The sequence below is a fragment of the Silene latifolia genome, chromosome Y (assembly GCF_048544455.1).
Source record: "Silene latifolia isolate original U9 population chromosome Y, ASM4854445v1, whole genome shotgun sequence".
Classification (NCBI taxonomy): Eukaryota; Viridiplantae; Streptophyta; class Magnoliopsida; order Caryophyllales; family Caryophyllaceae; genus Silene; species Silene latifolia.
This window is the reverse complement of record NC_133538.1, coordinates 391,226,903-391,244,132: the sequence shown is the minus strand read 5'-3', so window position 1 is coordinate 391,244,132 and position 17,230 is coordinate 391,226,903. Positions and strand designations below refer to the sequence as shown.

The 17,230-nt window shown below is 41.4% G+C and overlaps 1 protein-coding gene across 1 annotated transcript; it reads left to right on the top strand.

The window, feature by feature from the left end:
* Positions 1–6,870: 6,870 nt before the first annotated feature.
* Positions 6,871–9,398, top strand: LOC141632073 (uncharacterized). Its single transcript, XM_074444655.1, has 4 exons — positions 6,871–7,502; positions 7,686–7,951; positions 8,049–8,478; positions 8,528–9,398. The coding sequence occupies exons 1-4, from the start codon at positions 6,871–6,873 to the stop codon at positions 9,396–9,398; spliced, it is 2,199 nt and encodes a 732-aa protein (XP_074300756.1).
* The last annotated feature ends 7,832 nt before the right edge of the window (positions 9,399–17,230 follow it).

The window sequence follows — 17,230 nt, the reverse complement described above, 5'->3', positions numbered from 1 at the left end:
TGCTGAGGGAGCTTGAGGTCAGGGACGTCGAGATCGCTGCTCTTGAGGCGATCGTAGCCGAGTTAAGTGGCGACCAGGACTAGCTGCCCCTTTCTTTGTTGTTTTTTTGTATATATCTTGTACATTTTGGACATTTCGGACCTTGTCTCGGGCGAGAGCCCCCAGTTTGATGTATATACTGTCTTTTGGTTATGTATATAATGGCATGAGTGCCTTTGCTGATGGGTGTTTGTTGTTCCTGCAGGTTACCTTAAAAAACAGGTTTGGTAGGTGCCGGTTTGTGCCGTCATGCTGCCAAAATTTTCATAGGATTTACATGTAAAACACATAGCATATAGGTGGCCTAAACTGTTGCAAAATGACTAAAGAAGAAAAAAAAAAGTGCCCGAAAATGAGCAAAATGGCAAAAATGTCCCAAAAAAAAAGACGAAATGGCTTAGAAATGCGCAAAAATGCCAAGAAATGAGCGAAATGACCGGACGGTAGGGAGGGCGACCCCCTAAATAAAATTTAAAAGAAATGTCTAAGTGTGAAATGTATTGAAAAGAGGAGTTAAATGATTCCCCTAAAAAAGAAAAGAAATAAAAATGAGTAAGTGTGCTCGCTTAGCGAAAATGTCGACCTCGCCTCGAAAAGCAAACCCGAAATGAATCAGGAAACAAAAACTTGGTAATTTTGACGAAATTACCAAATTAATATCCTATAGGAATAGGAAAGCATAGCTAGGAGGAAAATAGGAAAGATCCATGGTTGAAAACACAGAAAATGAACTGGGGATGAGGCGCAGTAAGAGCTGCGACTCTTCGAAGAGGCGCAGCAGATGCTGCGTCATTTCTCCAGTTCATCAGTCTTCGACAGAATTTAGAAAACAGCGAATAGTATAAATAGAGACTTCGGGTGAGCTTTATTCACACAATTCCTTCTTCTTTCTTCCGTCTATCACATAAAAACTCTCATATCCTCCCAAAAAATTTTCAAAATATGGACGCCTTTGAAACCCGTATGAAGGAATGGACGAATGAGTTTACAAACATTGAGAAACATGATATGGGTGCTTTTAATTTAGGATCGATCTTGAGTCTCATATTAGTGAAAGTGGTGAAGCCTTTCTTGGATGCTTGTCTTGAGTATTGGGACTCGAAATTTCATGTATTCGCCTTTCCTAGAGGCGAAATTTGTCCTTTCCCGGAAGAAATAGCGGCTGTTGGGGGATGGGACCCAGAAAATGTACCGGCTATACCCCCTAGCTTTCAAGAATATAAAAGTAAATTTAGGGACTTGCTTGGATTGACCAAGGCTGAGGTGGACCGTCTTGTGACCTCAAAAGGAGTCCGTATGTTTGACTTTATTGACCGATTTATAAATAGGGAGGACCCTACTATTTCATATGTTGCGGGGCGCAGGGCCTTCGGGTTTTGTCTACTACATTGCTATGTCCTTCGACGGCATGTTGAAAAGGAGATGAGAGGGGATCCTCGTTTTCTGAGCCTAGTGGAACAAATGGAGCTGCGCAAGAGCCTAGCATGTCTAGTCTTAGGGGAGACCATTCTTGGTCTGGATATTAGAAAGGCTAACCGCGAGCTTCCTTATTTTGGAAGTCCCGTCATCCTGCGGGTAAGAACCTATTTTTCTCTTCTTTTTTTTTCTTTCGACCGTTTATTTGTTTTTTTTCTTTTTTTTTCTTTTCGTTTTTCTTTCTTCTTTTTTTGTTTTGTTTTTTTTTATCGTTTTTTTTTTGTCGACATACGGGTATTAATTCCCGTTTTCTTTTTGCAGGTTTGGCTGATGGAACAGCTGCGGTTGATCGAGTCCCCGGTTAATGTGCCAGGATATCATGCTCGATCAATTGCAATGAGAACATGGGTATACATGGTGGACTTCACTTGGGTATGCAACTACTGGGAAAATAAGTTAAAGAGCGAAGGTGGTCCCTTAATCCGATGGATTGTGCCATGGTGGCATCTCAGGTCAGTCACTGGACTCTCATCTTTGGATCCGACACGGTCAGTTCGTGTCCCTTGCTTGGAATTCATGGTTTGCATCTTTTCGGAGAGATTGATGAGGCAAGTGGCCTTAAGCAGAAAATTCCGAAGTTGGATATTATTCCTCAAACTGCATTGGCACATACTTCGAAGTCTTGTTGATAGTGGGTAATTCGGTTGGCTTAGAGGAACATGTGGTTCATACCAGTTCCTATTGGCTCCTTATGGGTATCTGACTCATATTTGCAGTAGAGGAAGGCTGGTACTCCCGAAGAACGTGAGAAGTTGAGGAAACATGAGCCGGTGGATTATAAGATCCGCGAAGTAGCAAAGGAGAACCAAAATTACTTGACTGAGGAGGAAGAAGAAGTCGGTTTCCGAGTCGTTCATCCGTCGAAGAAACCGAAAACCGCTTCTGCCATAGAGATGGTGATGGATCGAAATGGTAAGGCTAGACCGCGAAAATAACCATTGGTGATTAGGTCGAGATAAGAAATATGACAAGGGTGATAAAGGCAAAGGGAAAATGGAAGAATAGCCTTAGTCATTTATTATAGTATTATTTATTATTAATTTGAGTTGTAATAAATGGCAGGGTTTTTAGAATCCTAGCCTAGGTTTTATTTTCAGCATTATTGTTTTTTATGTATTTGTCGTATAATGAATAAAAGATTTATTAGTTAAGAAACTGTTGTGGTTTACTTTTATTATACTTGTCGAATTTCAAATGCAAATGCAAATGTCCTTCTATTTACATTTTTTTTTAAAAAGTAATGGGTTGTATCCTGTGAAGGATTGCCTACGTATTTATTAGATAAAATGAAATCAAACCCTGTGCGTAGTTCGAGTAAATGTAAAAGAATAATTGTTCGAAGCAAGAGCTTGTAATGAACTTTAAAAAAATAAGCATGTGCTTTTTACTTACTCCTAAAAGAAGTACAATTCAATTTATTTGATTATATGAGGATGTCGAGATGTCAAAATACAAGAGCATAGTGACATAAGCTTTAGCTGGCTAGGGGCCGTTTTAATTTCGTGTCGCATGAGCGGCACGTGGGTAACGCGGGGCGCGTTTTCCTCTCCTATGCTAAGGGTAGTATCGTTTCAGTTGGTCTAGGTTAGCAGGATTACAAAATTTATTCCTATCTAGGTCCGTAATCCTAACCGCACCTCCCGAGGGTATAGACTTGACTAAGAAAGGTCCGGCCCAGTTACGTTTAAACTTTCCTCGTGGATCGACAAGTAGGAGAGCTCTGGCTGATTTGAGCACTAAATCTCCTTCTTTGATGTTTCTGGGCTTAACCCATTTGTTAAAGGCTCGTTTGATACGTGCCTGATATGTCTGCACATTATGTAATGCGTGCAACCTTCGTTCATCCAAGAAGATGAGTTCCTCATATCGATCTCTATTCCATTCAGCTTCCGGGATTTGACTTTCGAGCAAAATAGGGATGAAATTTCTAACTCAACTGGTTGTACAGCTTCCATACCGTAAGTCAGAAAGAAAGGAGTAGCACCAGTGGGTGTCCTAACTGATGTGCAATACCCCCTAGTGCAAAAGGTATCTTGCTAGGCCAATCTCGATAATTGTCGATCATTTTCTTGAGAATCATGACGACATTTTTGTTAGCTACCTCCACCGCGCCGTTAGTCTGAGGTCTATAAGGCGAGGAATGCTGGTGCTTGATTTTATATTTGGCTAGAAATTGTGCAGCTTCGGCCTGGAAATGTGATCCATTGTCACTGATGATCTCATGTGGGCAACCGTATCGACAGATGATATTGGTTTGTATGAACTTGGCCACATGTTTAGCTGTAAGAGTAGTGTAGGATGCTGCCTCGACCCATTTGGTAAAATAGTCGATAGCTACCAAAATGAAACAGTGACCTCCTGTTCCAGCTGGAGTGATCTTCCCAATGATGTCGATTCCCCAAGTAGAAAATGGTCAAGGAGATGTCATGGTGTAAAGCATTGAGGGAGGGACGTGTTGTACATTCCCGAAGATCTGGCAATTATGGCATTGTCTGACGTATTTAATATAATCTGACTCCATTATTGTCCAGTAATATCCTAGACGCGTGATTTTCTTTGCCATCATGGGTCCACTCATGTGAGAACCGTATTCTCCATCGTGAACTTCTTCCATCACTTTTTGTGCCTGTGAGTGATCAAGGCAGCGCAAGACGACACCAAGAGGTGTTATTTCTTACAACTCTCCTTGCATGAGGAGGTATTGAGAGGCTAGTAGGCGTATTGTGCATTATCCCCTCTTATCCATATCTAGTGGGTATGTACCATTAATTTTGAAGTTTAGAATGGCTTGAAACCAAGGTTACTTTGGGCTTTCTTCTTCATCTATAAGGAGGTGTGCATAGGCTGGTTCTGACCACCGTTCGATGCATAAAGGCATTTCAACCATGTTGTCTGGCATATTAATCAAAGATGCAAGTTTTGCAAGAGGGTCTGCAAATTTATTCTCTTCACGTGGTAGGTGTAGATAAGTGACTGATCGAAGAATTGGGCGACTTGATCTATCCTAGCCTGATAGGGTGCTAGATTTTCACTTCGAATTTTCCAAGATCATGTAACTTGGTTAATGATCAAGGATGAGTCTTCGTGAACTCGAAGATTCTTAATGCCTAACCTCACTGCTGCTTGTAGACCAATGAGGCAAACTTCATATTTTGCTGCGTTATTTGTCACCTCGAAGTCGAGTTTGACAGAAAGTGCGTGGTGTATGCTCGCCTTCAGGATAAATGAGCAACACTCATATTCCAAACCCTCTTAAATTCGATGCCCCATCAAAATAAAGATTCCAAGAGTCTGCACTAGTCTGTAGGATGTCCTCGTCTGGGAACGACCACATGTCTATTGCTTGGGTATCGTTGATAGGATTATCTGCGAAGAATTCGGCGACGGCGCGCCCTTTTATGACTTTCAGAGGTACGTATTTGAGATCGAACTCCGAGAGCATTAAGGTCCACCTTGCCAGACGTCCGTTGAGAACTGGTTTCTCGAAGAGGTATTTGACGGGATCCATTTTAGAATACACCTTGACAGAGTAGCTAGGCATGTAGTGGTGTAGCTTCTTTGTTGCCCACCCAAGAGCGAGGCATGTCTTTTCGAGAGGTGTGTACTTACACTCGTATTCTAAGAACTTCTTACTAAGGTAGTAGATAGCTCTTTCTTCTTTTCCAACACTCTGTGCGAGCATAACCCCCATGGTTGTTTCGGTGACTGTGAGATATAAACCAAGAGGTTGATCTCGTTGGGGAGGCATTAGCACTGGTGGCTTAGCCAGTATCTCATTAATACTGTCAAACGCCTTTTCACAGTCGTCGTCTCATATGGTATGATCTGTTTTCTTGAGCTTTTTGAAAGTAGGTTCGCAGATCATAGTGAGCTTCGATATGAATCGACTTATATACTGTACTTTGCCTAGAAATCCTCTAACCTCCTTCTCTGTTTGGGGTTGTGGTATTTCAATTAACGCTTTGATCTTGGAAGGATCAATTTCTATTCCCCTCTGGCTGACGACATACGCCAGAAGCTTGCCTGATGTTACTCCGAATGCACATTTATGAGGATTGAGCCTCATGTTGTACTTGCACAGTCTTAGGAAGAATTTGCGAAGGTTATCAATGTGCCCCTTCCTATCTATGGATTTGACAATTATATCATCCACGTACACTTTTACTTCTTTATGCATTATGTCATGTAGCAATGTGGTCGCAGTGCGTTGATATGTAGCTCCCGCATTGATTAGCCCGAATGGCATAACAATATAATAATATGTGCCCCACTGAGTGACGAAGGCTGTCTTATGCATATCATCTATGGCCATTTTGATCTGATTATACCCTGCATACCCGTCCATGAAGGATAACAATGCGTGATCTGCTGTATTATCTACCAATATGTCGATGTGTGGTAGAGGGAAGTCGTCTTTGGGACTTGCTTTGTTCAAGTCTCTGAAATCAACACAAACCCGGATTCACCAATATTTTTTGGGTACGGGGACTATGCTAGCCCCAGTCTGAATACTCGGAAACTTTGATGAACCCGACTTTGAATTTTTTATCGACTTCTTCTTTGATCTTAAGAGCCCATTCGGTCCTCATCCGATGAAACTTCTGTTTTACAGGTTTGAAACCCGGTTTGATTAGAATGCGATGTTCTGCAATATCCCCATCGATCCCTGGCATGTCCTTGTAAGACCAAACGAAAACATCCTTGAACTCATGTAGGAGGTCGATGAAATTGGCCCTTTCAGTTGGGTTCAGGGTCGTCCCTATCCTAAGTTCTTGGGGTCCTAATTCGGTTCCTACGTTGATGGGTTCAGTGTTCTCTATAACTGGTCCCCCTTCCCCCTCTTGTAGTATTTCTTTAACTATATAGGGAGGTAATTCGACTGAGTCTAGGTTAGGGTCATCCTCATCATCATCATAAATAGAATTGCATTCAGATAAACACAAGGAGTAAGCAAAATCTGGATTTTTCATATTAAATTTTAAAAAGAGCTGAAACAAAGAAGCCATCTATTCAGTAGTTAGTGGCGGTAAAGGGACAGCTGCTGGGACATTTCCCAGGCTGATGTTACTATGCGATGCTATGCTAGGAGAAACAATGTGATGGGGAGTGATGACAGAAGAAGACTCTCTAGCGACTTCTCTAGACTCAGATTCTGATTCCGACTCCGACTCCGACTCTGACTCTGATTCATTGTCTTCGGGTTTTCCTTTGAACATCTCTCCTTCTGTAGTAGTGACTTTGAAGAGCTTTCCTTGGTTGTTGGTCCATTTGATCGACTTTCTCCATCCTTTCTGCTGATTCGAACTGGTGTCGGTGATTAGCGATATTGGGTTGAAATGGTCATCTTGAAGTATCATGGTAAGCTTGAAGCCTAAGTTAAAGAACTTAAATGCAACATGTTATTCTGGTATTGAGGTCCAGACTGTTGAAGCTGAGCAAGTTCTTGCAAAACTACAAGCTCAAATTATTGATGACCCTCACAATAACTCTTTGATCAATATGGATGTGACAACTATGGAGAATTTGCGGGGATTGATGAAGGCAAGGGACAGTTTTCTTAGGCAAAAAGCTAAGGCCTTGTGGACTGAGGAGGGGGATATTAACTCAGCCTATTTTCATGGTATTATTAAGAAGAGATGCATGAGGAATACTATTATTCAAATTGAAAATCAGATGGGGACTGTCTGCAATGACAGTCAGGCCATCCAGAATGCTTTTTTAGAATATTATATAGGGCTTCTTGGTAGTAGGAAAGAAACTGAACCTGTTCAAAATATTGTTCTTGGATATGGTAAGGCCTGCACTGATGAGCATATTGTTCTGCTGAATCAGCCTGTGACTTATGAGGAGGTGAAGCAAGTGATTTTCTCCATTCCCATTGATAAGGCACCTGGACCAGATGGATATACTAGTGGTTTTTATAAGGATTCTTGGGAGTTGATTGGGCATGATATAGTTGCAGCTGTCAAGGATTTCTTCAAAGACTGGTCAATCTGTTAACCAATCAATGAATGCAACTAACATTTGCACGATTCCTAAATGTGAGAGACCTACTTCTGTAAAGCGGTTCAGACCCATTGCATGCTGCAATGTTTTGTATAAGGTCATCTCTAAACTACTATGCAGTAGAATGGCTCATGTGTTACCTGACATTATTCATGAGAATCAAGGAGCATTTGTCCAAGGAAGATCCATTATAGAAAATGTCCTGATTTGCCAAGATATAGTTCACCAATATTCAAGGAAAAATGTCTCCCCAGGATGTCTATTCAAGATAGACTGCAAAAAGCATATGATCTTGTAGAGTGGGATTTTGTGGAACAATTGCTAATTGGATTGAGGTTTCCTATCAAGTTTGTCTCCCTAATTATGGCCTGCATCAGAACCACATCCTATACTTTGGTCTTGAATGGGAATAATTTTGGATACTTTCAGGGTAAGAGAGGACTAAGACAAGGTGATCCAGTGTCTCCCTTAATCTTCACTATATGTATGGATTACCTGACTAGGCTCATCAATTTTGCTACTGTCAGATGGCCTTTCCATTATCATCCTTTGTGCAAAGGGCTCAAACTTACCCATCGATGTTTCTTTGATGATTTTTGATGTTCTCAAAGGAGATGCCCCCTCCATTCTCCTGTTGATGAGAGCTTTCACTTCCTTTTCTAATGCATCAGGATTGCAGATGAATGCTACTAAATCTGAGATCTTTTTTAATGGAATGAATGAAGAATTGCAGTTGGATTTATTATATGTCACGGGGTTTCAGAAGGGGAAAATGCCTTTTAGATACTTAGGGGTGCCAATCCAGCCTGGCAAAGTATCAAAGAAGGACTGTAATAGCCTTGTTGAGAAAATGGTGGCTCGAATTAGAAGTCTTGGAGCTAAAAAATTATCCTATGCAGGCAGGGTGGTCCTCATAAATTCAGTCCTTAACACTTTATATAATTATTGGGCTGCTATGTTTGTTATACCTAATTTTTGCAATTAAAAGAGTTGAGACTATTTGCAGGAACTTTCTTTGGGATAGTAGTACTGAGTACCATAGAGTACCTCTGGTGGGATGGGATAAAGTTACTAGACCCAAAACTGAAGGAGGTTTAGGCATCAAAAAAGCTGAGGTTTGGAATTTAGCTTCTGTGGGCAAATTGGTGAACTGGATCTATACTAAGCCTGATAGACTGTGGATTAAATGGGTGGATAGCATCTATCTTAAGGGTGCTAATTGGCAGGACTACACTCCTCCAGCAGACTCTACTTGGACATGGAAAAGTATCTGCAAGGTGAAGAATAAGATCAAAAATGGCTTCATTGATAACTGTTGGGCTCCTCACCATAAAGGGTATATTGTTAGCAATGGTTATGACTGGCTGATGGGTCCATATCCCCAGCAAACCTGGGCTACTATGGTGTGGAGCAACTGGAATATACCCAAGCACTCCTTTATCTCTTGGGTGATAATGCAGGAAGGTTTAAACACTAAATCTAAACTGCATGCTTATGGCTACTGTCAGGATGCTTTATGCATTTTGTGTGAAGAACAAGCTGAAACAAGTACACATCTCTTTGAATATTGCATTTTCAGCTGCAAAGTTAAGCAATGCATTGAAGACTGGACTGGTAGGGCATTCCCTACTGTCAATGAGATTCAGTCTGCAAATGGTAACAGGATGCAAATAAAAGATCTGGCTCTGATACTAACAGCATTCAGATATGCTATTTGGTATCATCGAAATTCTGCAAGGCATAATCTATGTGTCTTTGAGACACGAGTTGGTTGCAAGGCGTTGAAGGAGTTGGTGCAGCAGAGAATTCGAAGTAAAGCAAAGGAAAAGGATGGTATTACTGATTTGAATATCCAAGCAAGGCTAGGGTTCATGTGATTGATACTGCTGTTTTGTAGTTGTCTTTTTATCAGTAGATGCTTTTGCTATGATTGTATATGGATTTGGTTTTTGATACATATATAATATACTCACATTTCACTGAAAAAAAAAGTATCATGGTAAATATCTCATCTTGCGCTGCCCTTACAAATCGGTCTTCTCAAAACAGAAGGCTAACGGCTTGTTCGTGTAAACAAGGTGTTTGATGAGTTTTGACGGTAGGAACCGTTTCTGAAGGGATGAAGTAGCAATCGTGGAAGACCTCGATTCCAGCTAGTCGTGTCCCCTTATAATGCCAAGGTTTGGGAAACCCGTGAAAGTATTCATGACTCCCTTCTCTAACGATGTATCCATTTAGGGTAAGGAGATAGGATCACATCTGGATCCCTTTGTCTTTACGGTTTTGAAATTGAGTAACCATTTCTAAGGCTTCTGCTTTCGTGGGCTTGTATCCCAAACCTAACGGTATCCTTTGAGAATTTCCTTCCTTGTAAGGTGCGAAGGTATTCTTCTTGGCAGGGTTTAATGGCATACCTGGGAAGTATCCCTGGGACTTAAGTACGTGGTTGACCACTAAATTGAGTATGGGTTAAAGTATAGAGGCGCCAGTTCCCTCTTTATAAGATTTATGCTCTGAAATCCCCAAGCACATATACTGGGTCTGTGACTACTTGGTTGCTTGACGTTTTCTCTATCACAACCTTGATAGGTGACGAAGTGATCGTCACTACTTTGCCATCTAGAGGAATCTTGATCTTCTGGTGCAAGGTGGATGTTACCGCTTTGGAAGCGTGAATCCAAGGCCTTCCCAGAAATATATTGAAGGATGCCTTGATGTCCACTATCTGAAAATTAACTTTTCGCTCGATTGGTCATGTGGCTATAGTAAGGTTAATTAGCCCTACTACTTTACGTCGTGTTCCATCGTATGCTCGAACATCTTGGTTGGTAGGAATCCAATCTGATTCTTTCATGCCCAACTTATGTGCTGTCTTTAGTGGTATGACGTTGACTGCGGAGCCATCATCAACCAAAGTCATTGGTACGTTCTTCTTTAAGCATATATAGAGCGAGGTTATGACTGGCGCCGAAAGGAGGTAAATCCTCATCTGAAAAAAGTAACTGGGTTACTTAGTTTAACTGAGTCTTGGAAGACTAGGTTGACTACGTCATCGGGCGTAGAGTTGTGCGCTACGTTCAGTTTAGCCAATGCTTGCAGTAAAGCTTCACGATGAGGAAATGACCTCGCAACTGATTGTCAGACTGAAAGATCAGCCTTTGTCTTCTGTAGTGTTTTAATAAATGGTCAGTAGATGTATCTTTGCCATCATTTGGGGTGATGACATTGGTGTTGGTAACTGAACCATTAATAGTAGGACCGTTTGGAGAGACATTTTGGTATGGATGTCCTGAGCAAGTAAGGTGGTCTATATCTTGATCTTTGCTAGCTTTGACTATATCCTCACTGACCTTGACTAGATAGTGTTCTGTGAGGTATTCGTCTTCATCGTCGTCTGCCCATATTCCGTTGACGATATTGAGCTCTCTCAACCTAATGATTTCAGCTTCTAGACTGACTATTTGTTCGACTAGATTGTCAACTACTGCAATTACCTCTTGCATTGTAGATTCTTGAGATAGAATTGGAGCCAATGGCGCGTTTCCCTTCGGTGTATTGCTTAGATTGCGTAGAGACGCCACTACAGCTTCCAGCTCTGAAACTTGCCTATTCACACTCTTTGCCCATGCGATAAAATCAGTAATGGTAGGAGAAATGGTGGAGTAAGTCCCCTCATCTTCTATTGCATGAATCTCATCCTCGACAGGAGAAATGAGGTGTGAATATTCCAAGGTGGATTCTTCATCTATGATCATCAGAACTCCAAGAGGATTCTGAGTATTGTAAGGCTTGCTTGCGGGAGGTATAGGTAGACAACCATCTTCAATCATATCCTGGATGCCATGTTTCAATTTGAAGCATTTCTCCGTATCGTGTCCCTTCGCAGTATGCATTCTGATCCCTGAATTTAGACTTCTTTTCCGGGTTAGGTGTAGGTCCTATGGATTTGAGCTTACCTTGTTTCATGAGCATTTTCAGAGTAATGGAATATGATTCACCAACATAGGTAAATTTTCTCTGTGGGTTATTCTTCTTAGCAGTTGATTCAATGAGGTTGACCTCATCGATCTTGCTAGTGGAGCCATAAGAACGACTCGTTGAACCCTGATATCCGCGACCTACCGTTTTGGACAAGAACCCCTTACGGATGTCGTCTTCAATTCTCGTTCCTAGCACCGTCAAGTCTTTGAAAGACTTTATGTTTTGGTAACTCAAATGGTTTGCATAAATAGGTCTCAAATTATCCATGAACTTTTTCATAAGAGTGCCTTCGTCTGGGCGTTCAACAAGTTGTGTACTAGTCTTTCTCCACCTACTTAGAAAGTCGGTGAAGTCTTCTTTCTCATTTTGGGTAAGAACCTCTAGAGTGCGCATATTGACTTGGATTTCAGGATTATCCGCGTATTATTTGGTGAACTCAATTGCGGCATCATCCCAAGTGACAATTTTCTTGTGCTCCAAAGAGTAAAACCATTGCTTAGGAATAGTGTCGAGAGATGAAGGAAAGATCCTTAGGAACATCTCGGGTTTGATGCCTTTGATAGACATATAATCTTTGAAAGCACGAATGTGGTTTAAAGAGTTTTCATGCCCCTTGAACTTCGGGATGTCAGTCATGTTGAAGTTGGTTGGTAGTTGAGCATTTACCGCCTCATACTTGCAATTATTCTCCTTGTAGATGTCATCTCCCTTAAGGTACATTAGTTGCTCCGCCAAGTATTGGAGTCGCTTTTTAGCTTCAGTAGGACCTAGTGGGGGGTTGACTTCTGGTTGTCTAACAAAAGGTGGAAGGTTATCATGCACGCTCATGTCGGGAACATCATTCTCTGTAGGAGGAAGTCTAGTTTCTACAGCAACAATTCGGCCTTCAATAGCATTGAGGCGAGCATAAGCTTGGTCTTGGCTTGTTTAGAGACGGACGAGCGCAGCTAGGATTAGATCATTACCATTTCCGGGTTGTCCATTAATGCTTGCGTGACTAGTTCCAGGCATCTTGGAAACTGGGGATAAAAGATCGACGACGAATCAAAACACGATCGACCACTTTAGCAAACTTACTCAAAAAGAAGACTTGACTCGTCAAATGTGCGTCTGCCACCGTGTTAAGTGAGGTTTGAAATGACAAGTTTTGAAATGTCTAGCCTAGGCAACTGTAGTGTAGTTTTAGGAGTACTGACTCGAAGTGAGGTTTTAAAATGGGTTTTTGAGGCCCGAATTTTGACTAGACATTTGGACAGAGTTTCGACTCAATTTGCGCTATTTTAGCCCACTTTTGAAAATATTTACATTTTGAAAAGGATTTTATTTTAAAAAAATTCGTCATGGGTTTGTTTACAAAATGGTGATCACGTATATGATACAAACATTCATACAGGCATTATACCGTTATGCTGAGTGCATTTAAAGGGTTTTGGCTTAAAAGGTGGGTTGCCATACCAAGCAATCAAACCCTGGTCCCTGGAGAGGTCGTGCCAAATATGAGTAAGGTCGGTTCCTAGTCCATTTCCTCAAGTAGTGAAAGCCCTTGATACAAACAAGAGTATGTACCTCGATATGGTTGACGTCAATCGCTATCTATCCTTAGACCCAGATAAGAATTTGGACCGACCAGACTGGTCGATTGGTCGAATGGGTTGGGTTGAGCCTAGGAAGGCCGAATAAAACGACCTAAGAAGGTCGAGTAATGAAAACTGACAACTGTCTCGTATAAACTATTCCCTAACCTCGTTCAAGTTTCACCTTGGGTAACACTTAAGTGTATCATCCCCAGCGGAGTCGCCAAATTGTGGACATGGGCCACCCGCGCCGCGCGCACCCGCGCGTTGTGATGTTTAAGGCGGCGGTACTTATCCCACGGAACCTTGAATAGCCAAAGCACGTCATGGGCCGTTACCGATTTGTGAGGCATTGAAACCGGTGAAAGGTTGAATAAGTGTAATACTACGGTTTTATGTGTCTATGGGTACTCTATCGAGTGGGGTTTACTCTGCCGAGTAAGTAGTTTTTGACCCAAAACAGTAGACTGCCTGTAGGGCACTCGATCGAGTAAGTTGGGGACTCGATCGAGTAAGGTCCACTCAATCGAATAAGTCACTTACTCGATCGAGTAAGTATGTTTAACGGGCTGAGTGTGACGAGTTTTGTTAATAATGCGAGATTAATATAAAAGGGTTCGTCATTATTCCTTAAACATCTTTTCACTATCCTAAACATTTCAAGAGACGATTAGAGGTTACGTGCTTTGGTTCTCTCGCATTATTGGCAAGTCCCTAAGCTAAGTTTGTCAGATCATCTTGTTCTTTACACCGTTTTGATCATCGTGTTAGGGGTAAGTTCCTTGTATAATTTATGTTGTATTTCGTTGAGTTTCTTTAAAACCCTAATGGTGTATTGTTGGGGGTTTTTGGGTGATTTGTATGGTTGTGGTGGTAATTGTATGTATGTATGTTTTAGGAGGAGGATTCGTAGAGGAGACTTTCTGATTAGCTGCTAGATCGTTTGTTGGTGATTGCTACTTCAGGTAGGGTTTCCCTACTCAGTACTGGTTGCATAATGTTGATGTTGTTGTTGTTGTTGTATCTCTTATCGATGTTGGATTGGTTTTGGTGATTGTTGATAGTATATTGTTGATTGGTTGTATAACTGTCTGTGATCTTCAGGGTGCATCCCTGGCTGAGTGGTGTCACTTGCGGGAGTGGCTTCACACCCTTGATTGGTTTTAATCAGTACTGACCCCGTTTAAATGTTTTTAAAAACTGTGGTGATCCATTCAAGGATGGTGAGAAGTTATTGTGCATGTATGAGATGATGCGTATGGGTTAGCTAGGATGAGTCACCACGTTGTTGTTTTAGAAGTCTTCCGCTGTGTCGAACACTCTTTTGTTGTTTAGCAGTTTGACAGTTTGAGAACCTTTGTATTTCTTTTATTAGTTTTGGATTGAGTTGTATCACTTAAACTTTATTACTATTTAAGTACGTTTCCTTATTGTCCATTTGATTATCATTGCCTCGGGTAACCGAGATGGTAGCATTCTTATACCTTAAGTGGTCCTGGTAAGGCACTTGGAGTATGGGGGTGTTACAATAAGCATGCATTTCTGGATTCGCCACCAATTTTTATGGAAAATTGGAACCGTTCGAATACCTAGTGCCATGTCAAGACACAAAGTAGTGACATGAACACTAAGAACTCGTTACCCTTAGCATTCTATGTCTAGAATGACTCTCAAGGATGCCAATGAACACGGATGTTCACAGAGATCTGGAGTAAGGGCTAAGGGTACGTATTAGGAAGTCCTTTTACTGAATACCTAATCCCGCCCGCCTCGATAGCGGCCTCTACCAATAATTAGGGAAATTATTCATATTTGATATGTTGTCGATTACATGCATGCAATGCAACATCCACAGATTAATCCTAGCATGTGAATTAAACTATGGCGGTGAGCAAATAATTTAGCAATTAGTAATGTCGAATTGGGATTTAGAATTGATTACATGTGAATACGAGCAAATAAACAATACATAAATGAAAACGATAAATAAACAACGATAATTGAAATTACAAATGAATTACAAAGGTCAATTGATTTACGTCAAGAGTACACTTAAGACGGAATTTTGAAGATAGAAAAGAGGAAATAAAAGAATTGAAAATTAAAGTAATAAAATAGGTCAGATTAAGGGTGATATTAAGATTATTATATAATTAAACATGTAATTAAAGGATAGATCAAAGCGAGAACGGGAGTTCAGGGACAGAAATCATCTCAAAACAGGCGCAACATCTGTTGCGTCCCTTGGAAGAGGCGGTTATTCCTGCGTCTATTCTTGAGTTGAGCTCTGGCTGTGAAGTCAGAACCGCGTGTAACACCCCCATACTCCAAGTGCCTTACCAGGACCACTCAGGTATAAGGACGCTACCATCTCGGTTACCCGAGGCATGATAATCATAAGACAATGAAGAAACATACTTTATTAAATAAGTTTAAGTGATTACATTACAAAACAAACTGTAAGCAAAATACAACTGTTCTCAAATTATAAACCAACTGAAAGGACTGTTCTAATAAACACAGCGGAAGACTAAAGACTCTGATATGTGATGACTCCATCCCCAGCTAGATCCCACGCGTATCCAAGATATACCTGCCAAGCAACTGCTCACCACCCCCGAATGGATCACCACAGTTTTTAAAACATTTAAACGGGGTCAGTACTAATCACACAACTTATATATATATATATATCAACAGTAAGATACACAGTCAGCTTAACCGTCACACATACACACAACTACTCCAATCCCATCAATCTCAATCACCGACTGTCCACTGGACCAGCCCCAGTGGGGGACCGCAGATCGTTCCCACCTAAGCCCGCTCATCATACCGAGCGATAACCCTGTCCCATTAATGTGCACATCCCCTTCCGTGGCGGGTTCCACGAAGGGCGAAACTAGGGCGTGAAGTCACTCCCGCAAGTGACCCCACTCAGCCGAGAACGCATCTCGAGAACCATCAACAGCAATCACAACCACAAACACAGTACAAACATTATATCAAACAACCAAATACAGCACATCACCAATACCCCATTATGGGACTAATACTGAGTAGGAAATCCTACCTGGAAAGCATAATTATCAGACGGTCTCTACAGCTGTATCAAAAAGGCTCTTCTACAAAACCTCCTCCTATCATACAAACATACAAACACTACCGAATCACAATCTACACAGAAACCCCCAAATCCCTAAATTAGGGTTTAACCAAATCAAAGGAAATACAATAAAAAGGGTACATAGATCTTACCCTCGACGCAAGGAACTCAACGGTACGAACAACGACAAGAACGACCGTCGAACTCGGGAATTGCTAAGAATGCGATTAGGAAGATGAATTGGTTGCTTTCTCTCTTAAACAGGGTTTTAGGTTTTGTAAAAGTGATTTAAAACAATGACGACGATACTTAAATACCTTAATCGCATAATTAACAAAACCCGAGAAAACTCCCCGTAAAACCGGACACTCGATCGAGTACCCAAGGTACTCGATCGAGTACCCCCCTACTCGATCGAGTGCCTAAGGCTACTTGATAGAGTACCCCCTTACTCTATCGAGTACCTAAGGCTACTTGATAGAGTACCCCCTTACTCTATCGAGTACCTAAGGCTACTTGATAGAGTACCCCTTTACTCTATCGAGTACCTAAGGCTACTTGATAGAGTACCCTACAGGTCAGAAACTTTTCTAAAACGCAACTTACCCTTACTCGACAGAGTAAGGCCTACTCGATAGAGTACCCCAAGACTTATAAATACGGAGTATTACGGTCTTCCCTCCTTAAAAGGAACTTCGTCCCCGAAGTTCAACCCATACATAAAAACAACCATACTGACTCGACCAAGACACAACAACTTAGCTAAGGACTCAAGAACTCGACCGAACATAGAACATGAACTCTTAACCCCCATTCTACCAACTATGTTTACTTCCACAACATGACTCACGATATCGCATCCACCACATATATATCTCTCACGACACCAACTTCATACATAACCAACCACCATCCACTAACACTGCTAGCTCCATAATATCATCCACTATCAAATCCAAAATCAAGACACTCCTAGACATCAAACGGAATGTTACATTCTACCACCCTTAAAAGGAACTTCGTCCTCGAAGTTTACTCGGACTCATAA

What these genes read in the sequence shown, in the direction of transcription:
- LOC141632073 (XM_074444655.1), top strand. Translation starts at nt 6,871, where the DNA reads ATGGTAAGCTTGAAGCCTAAGTTAAAGAACTTAAATGCAACATGTTAT. An exon ending in TAATTTTGGATACTTTCAGG is followed by an intron (nt 7,952 to 8,048) that starts GTAAGAGAGGAC and finishes TGCTACTGTCAG; the next exon opens with ATGGCCTTTCCATTATCATC. An exon ending in TATAATTATTGGGCTGCTAT is followed by an intron (nt 8,479 to 8,527) that starts GTTTGTTATACC and finishes GACTATTTGCAG; the next exon opens with GAACTTTCTTTGGGATAGTA.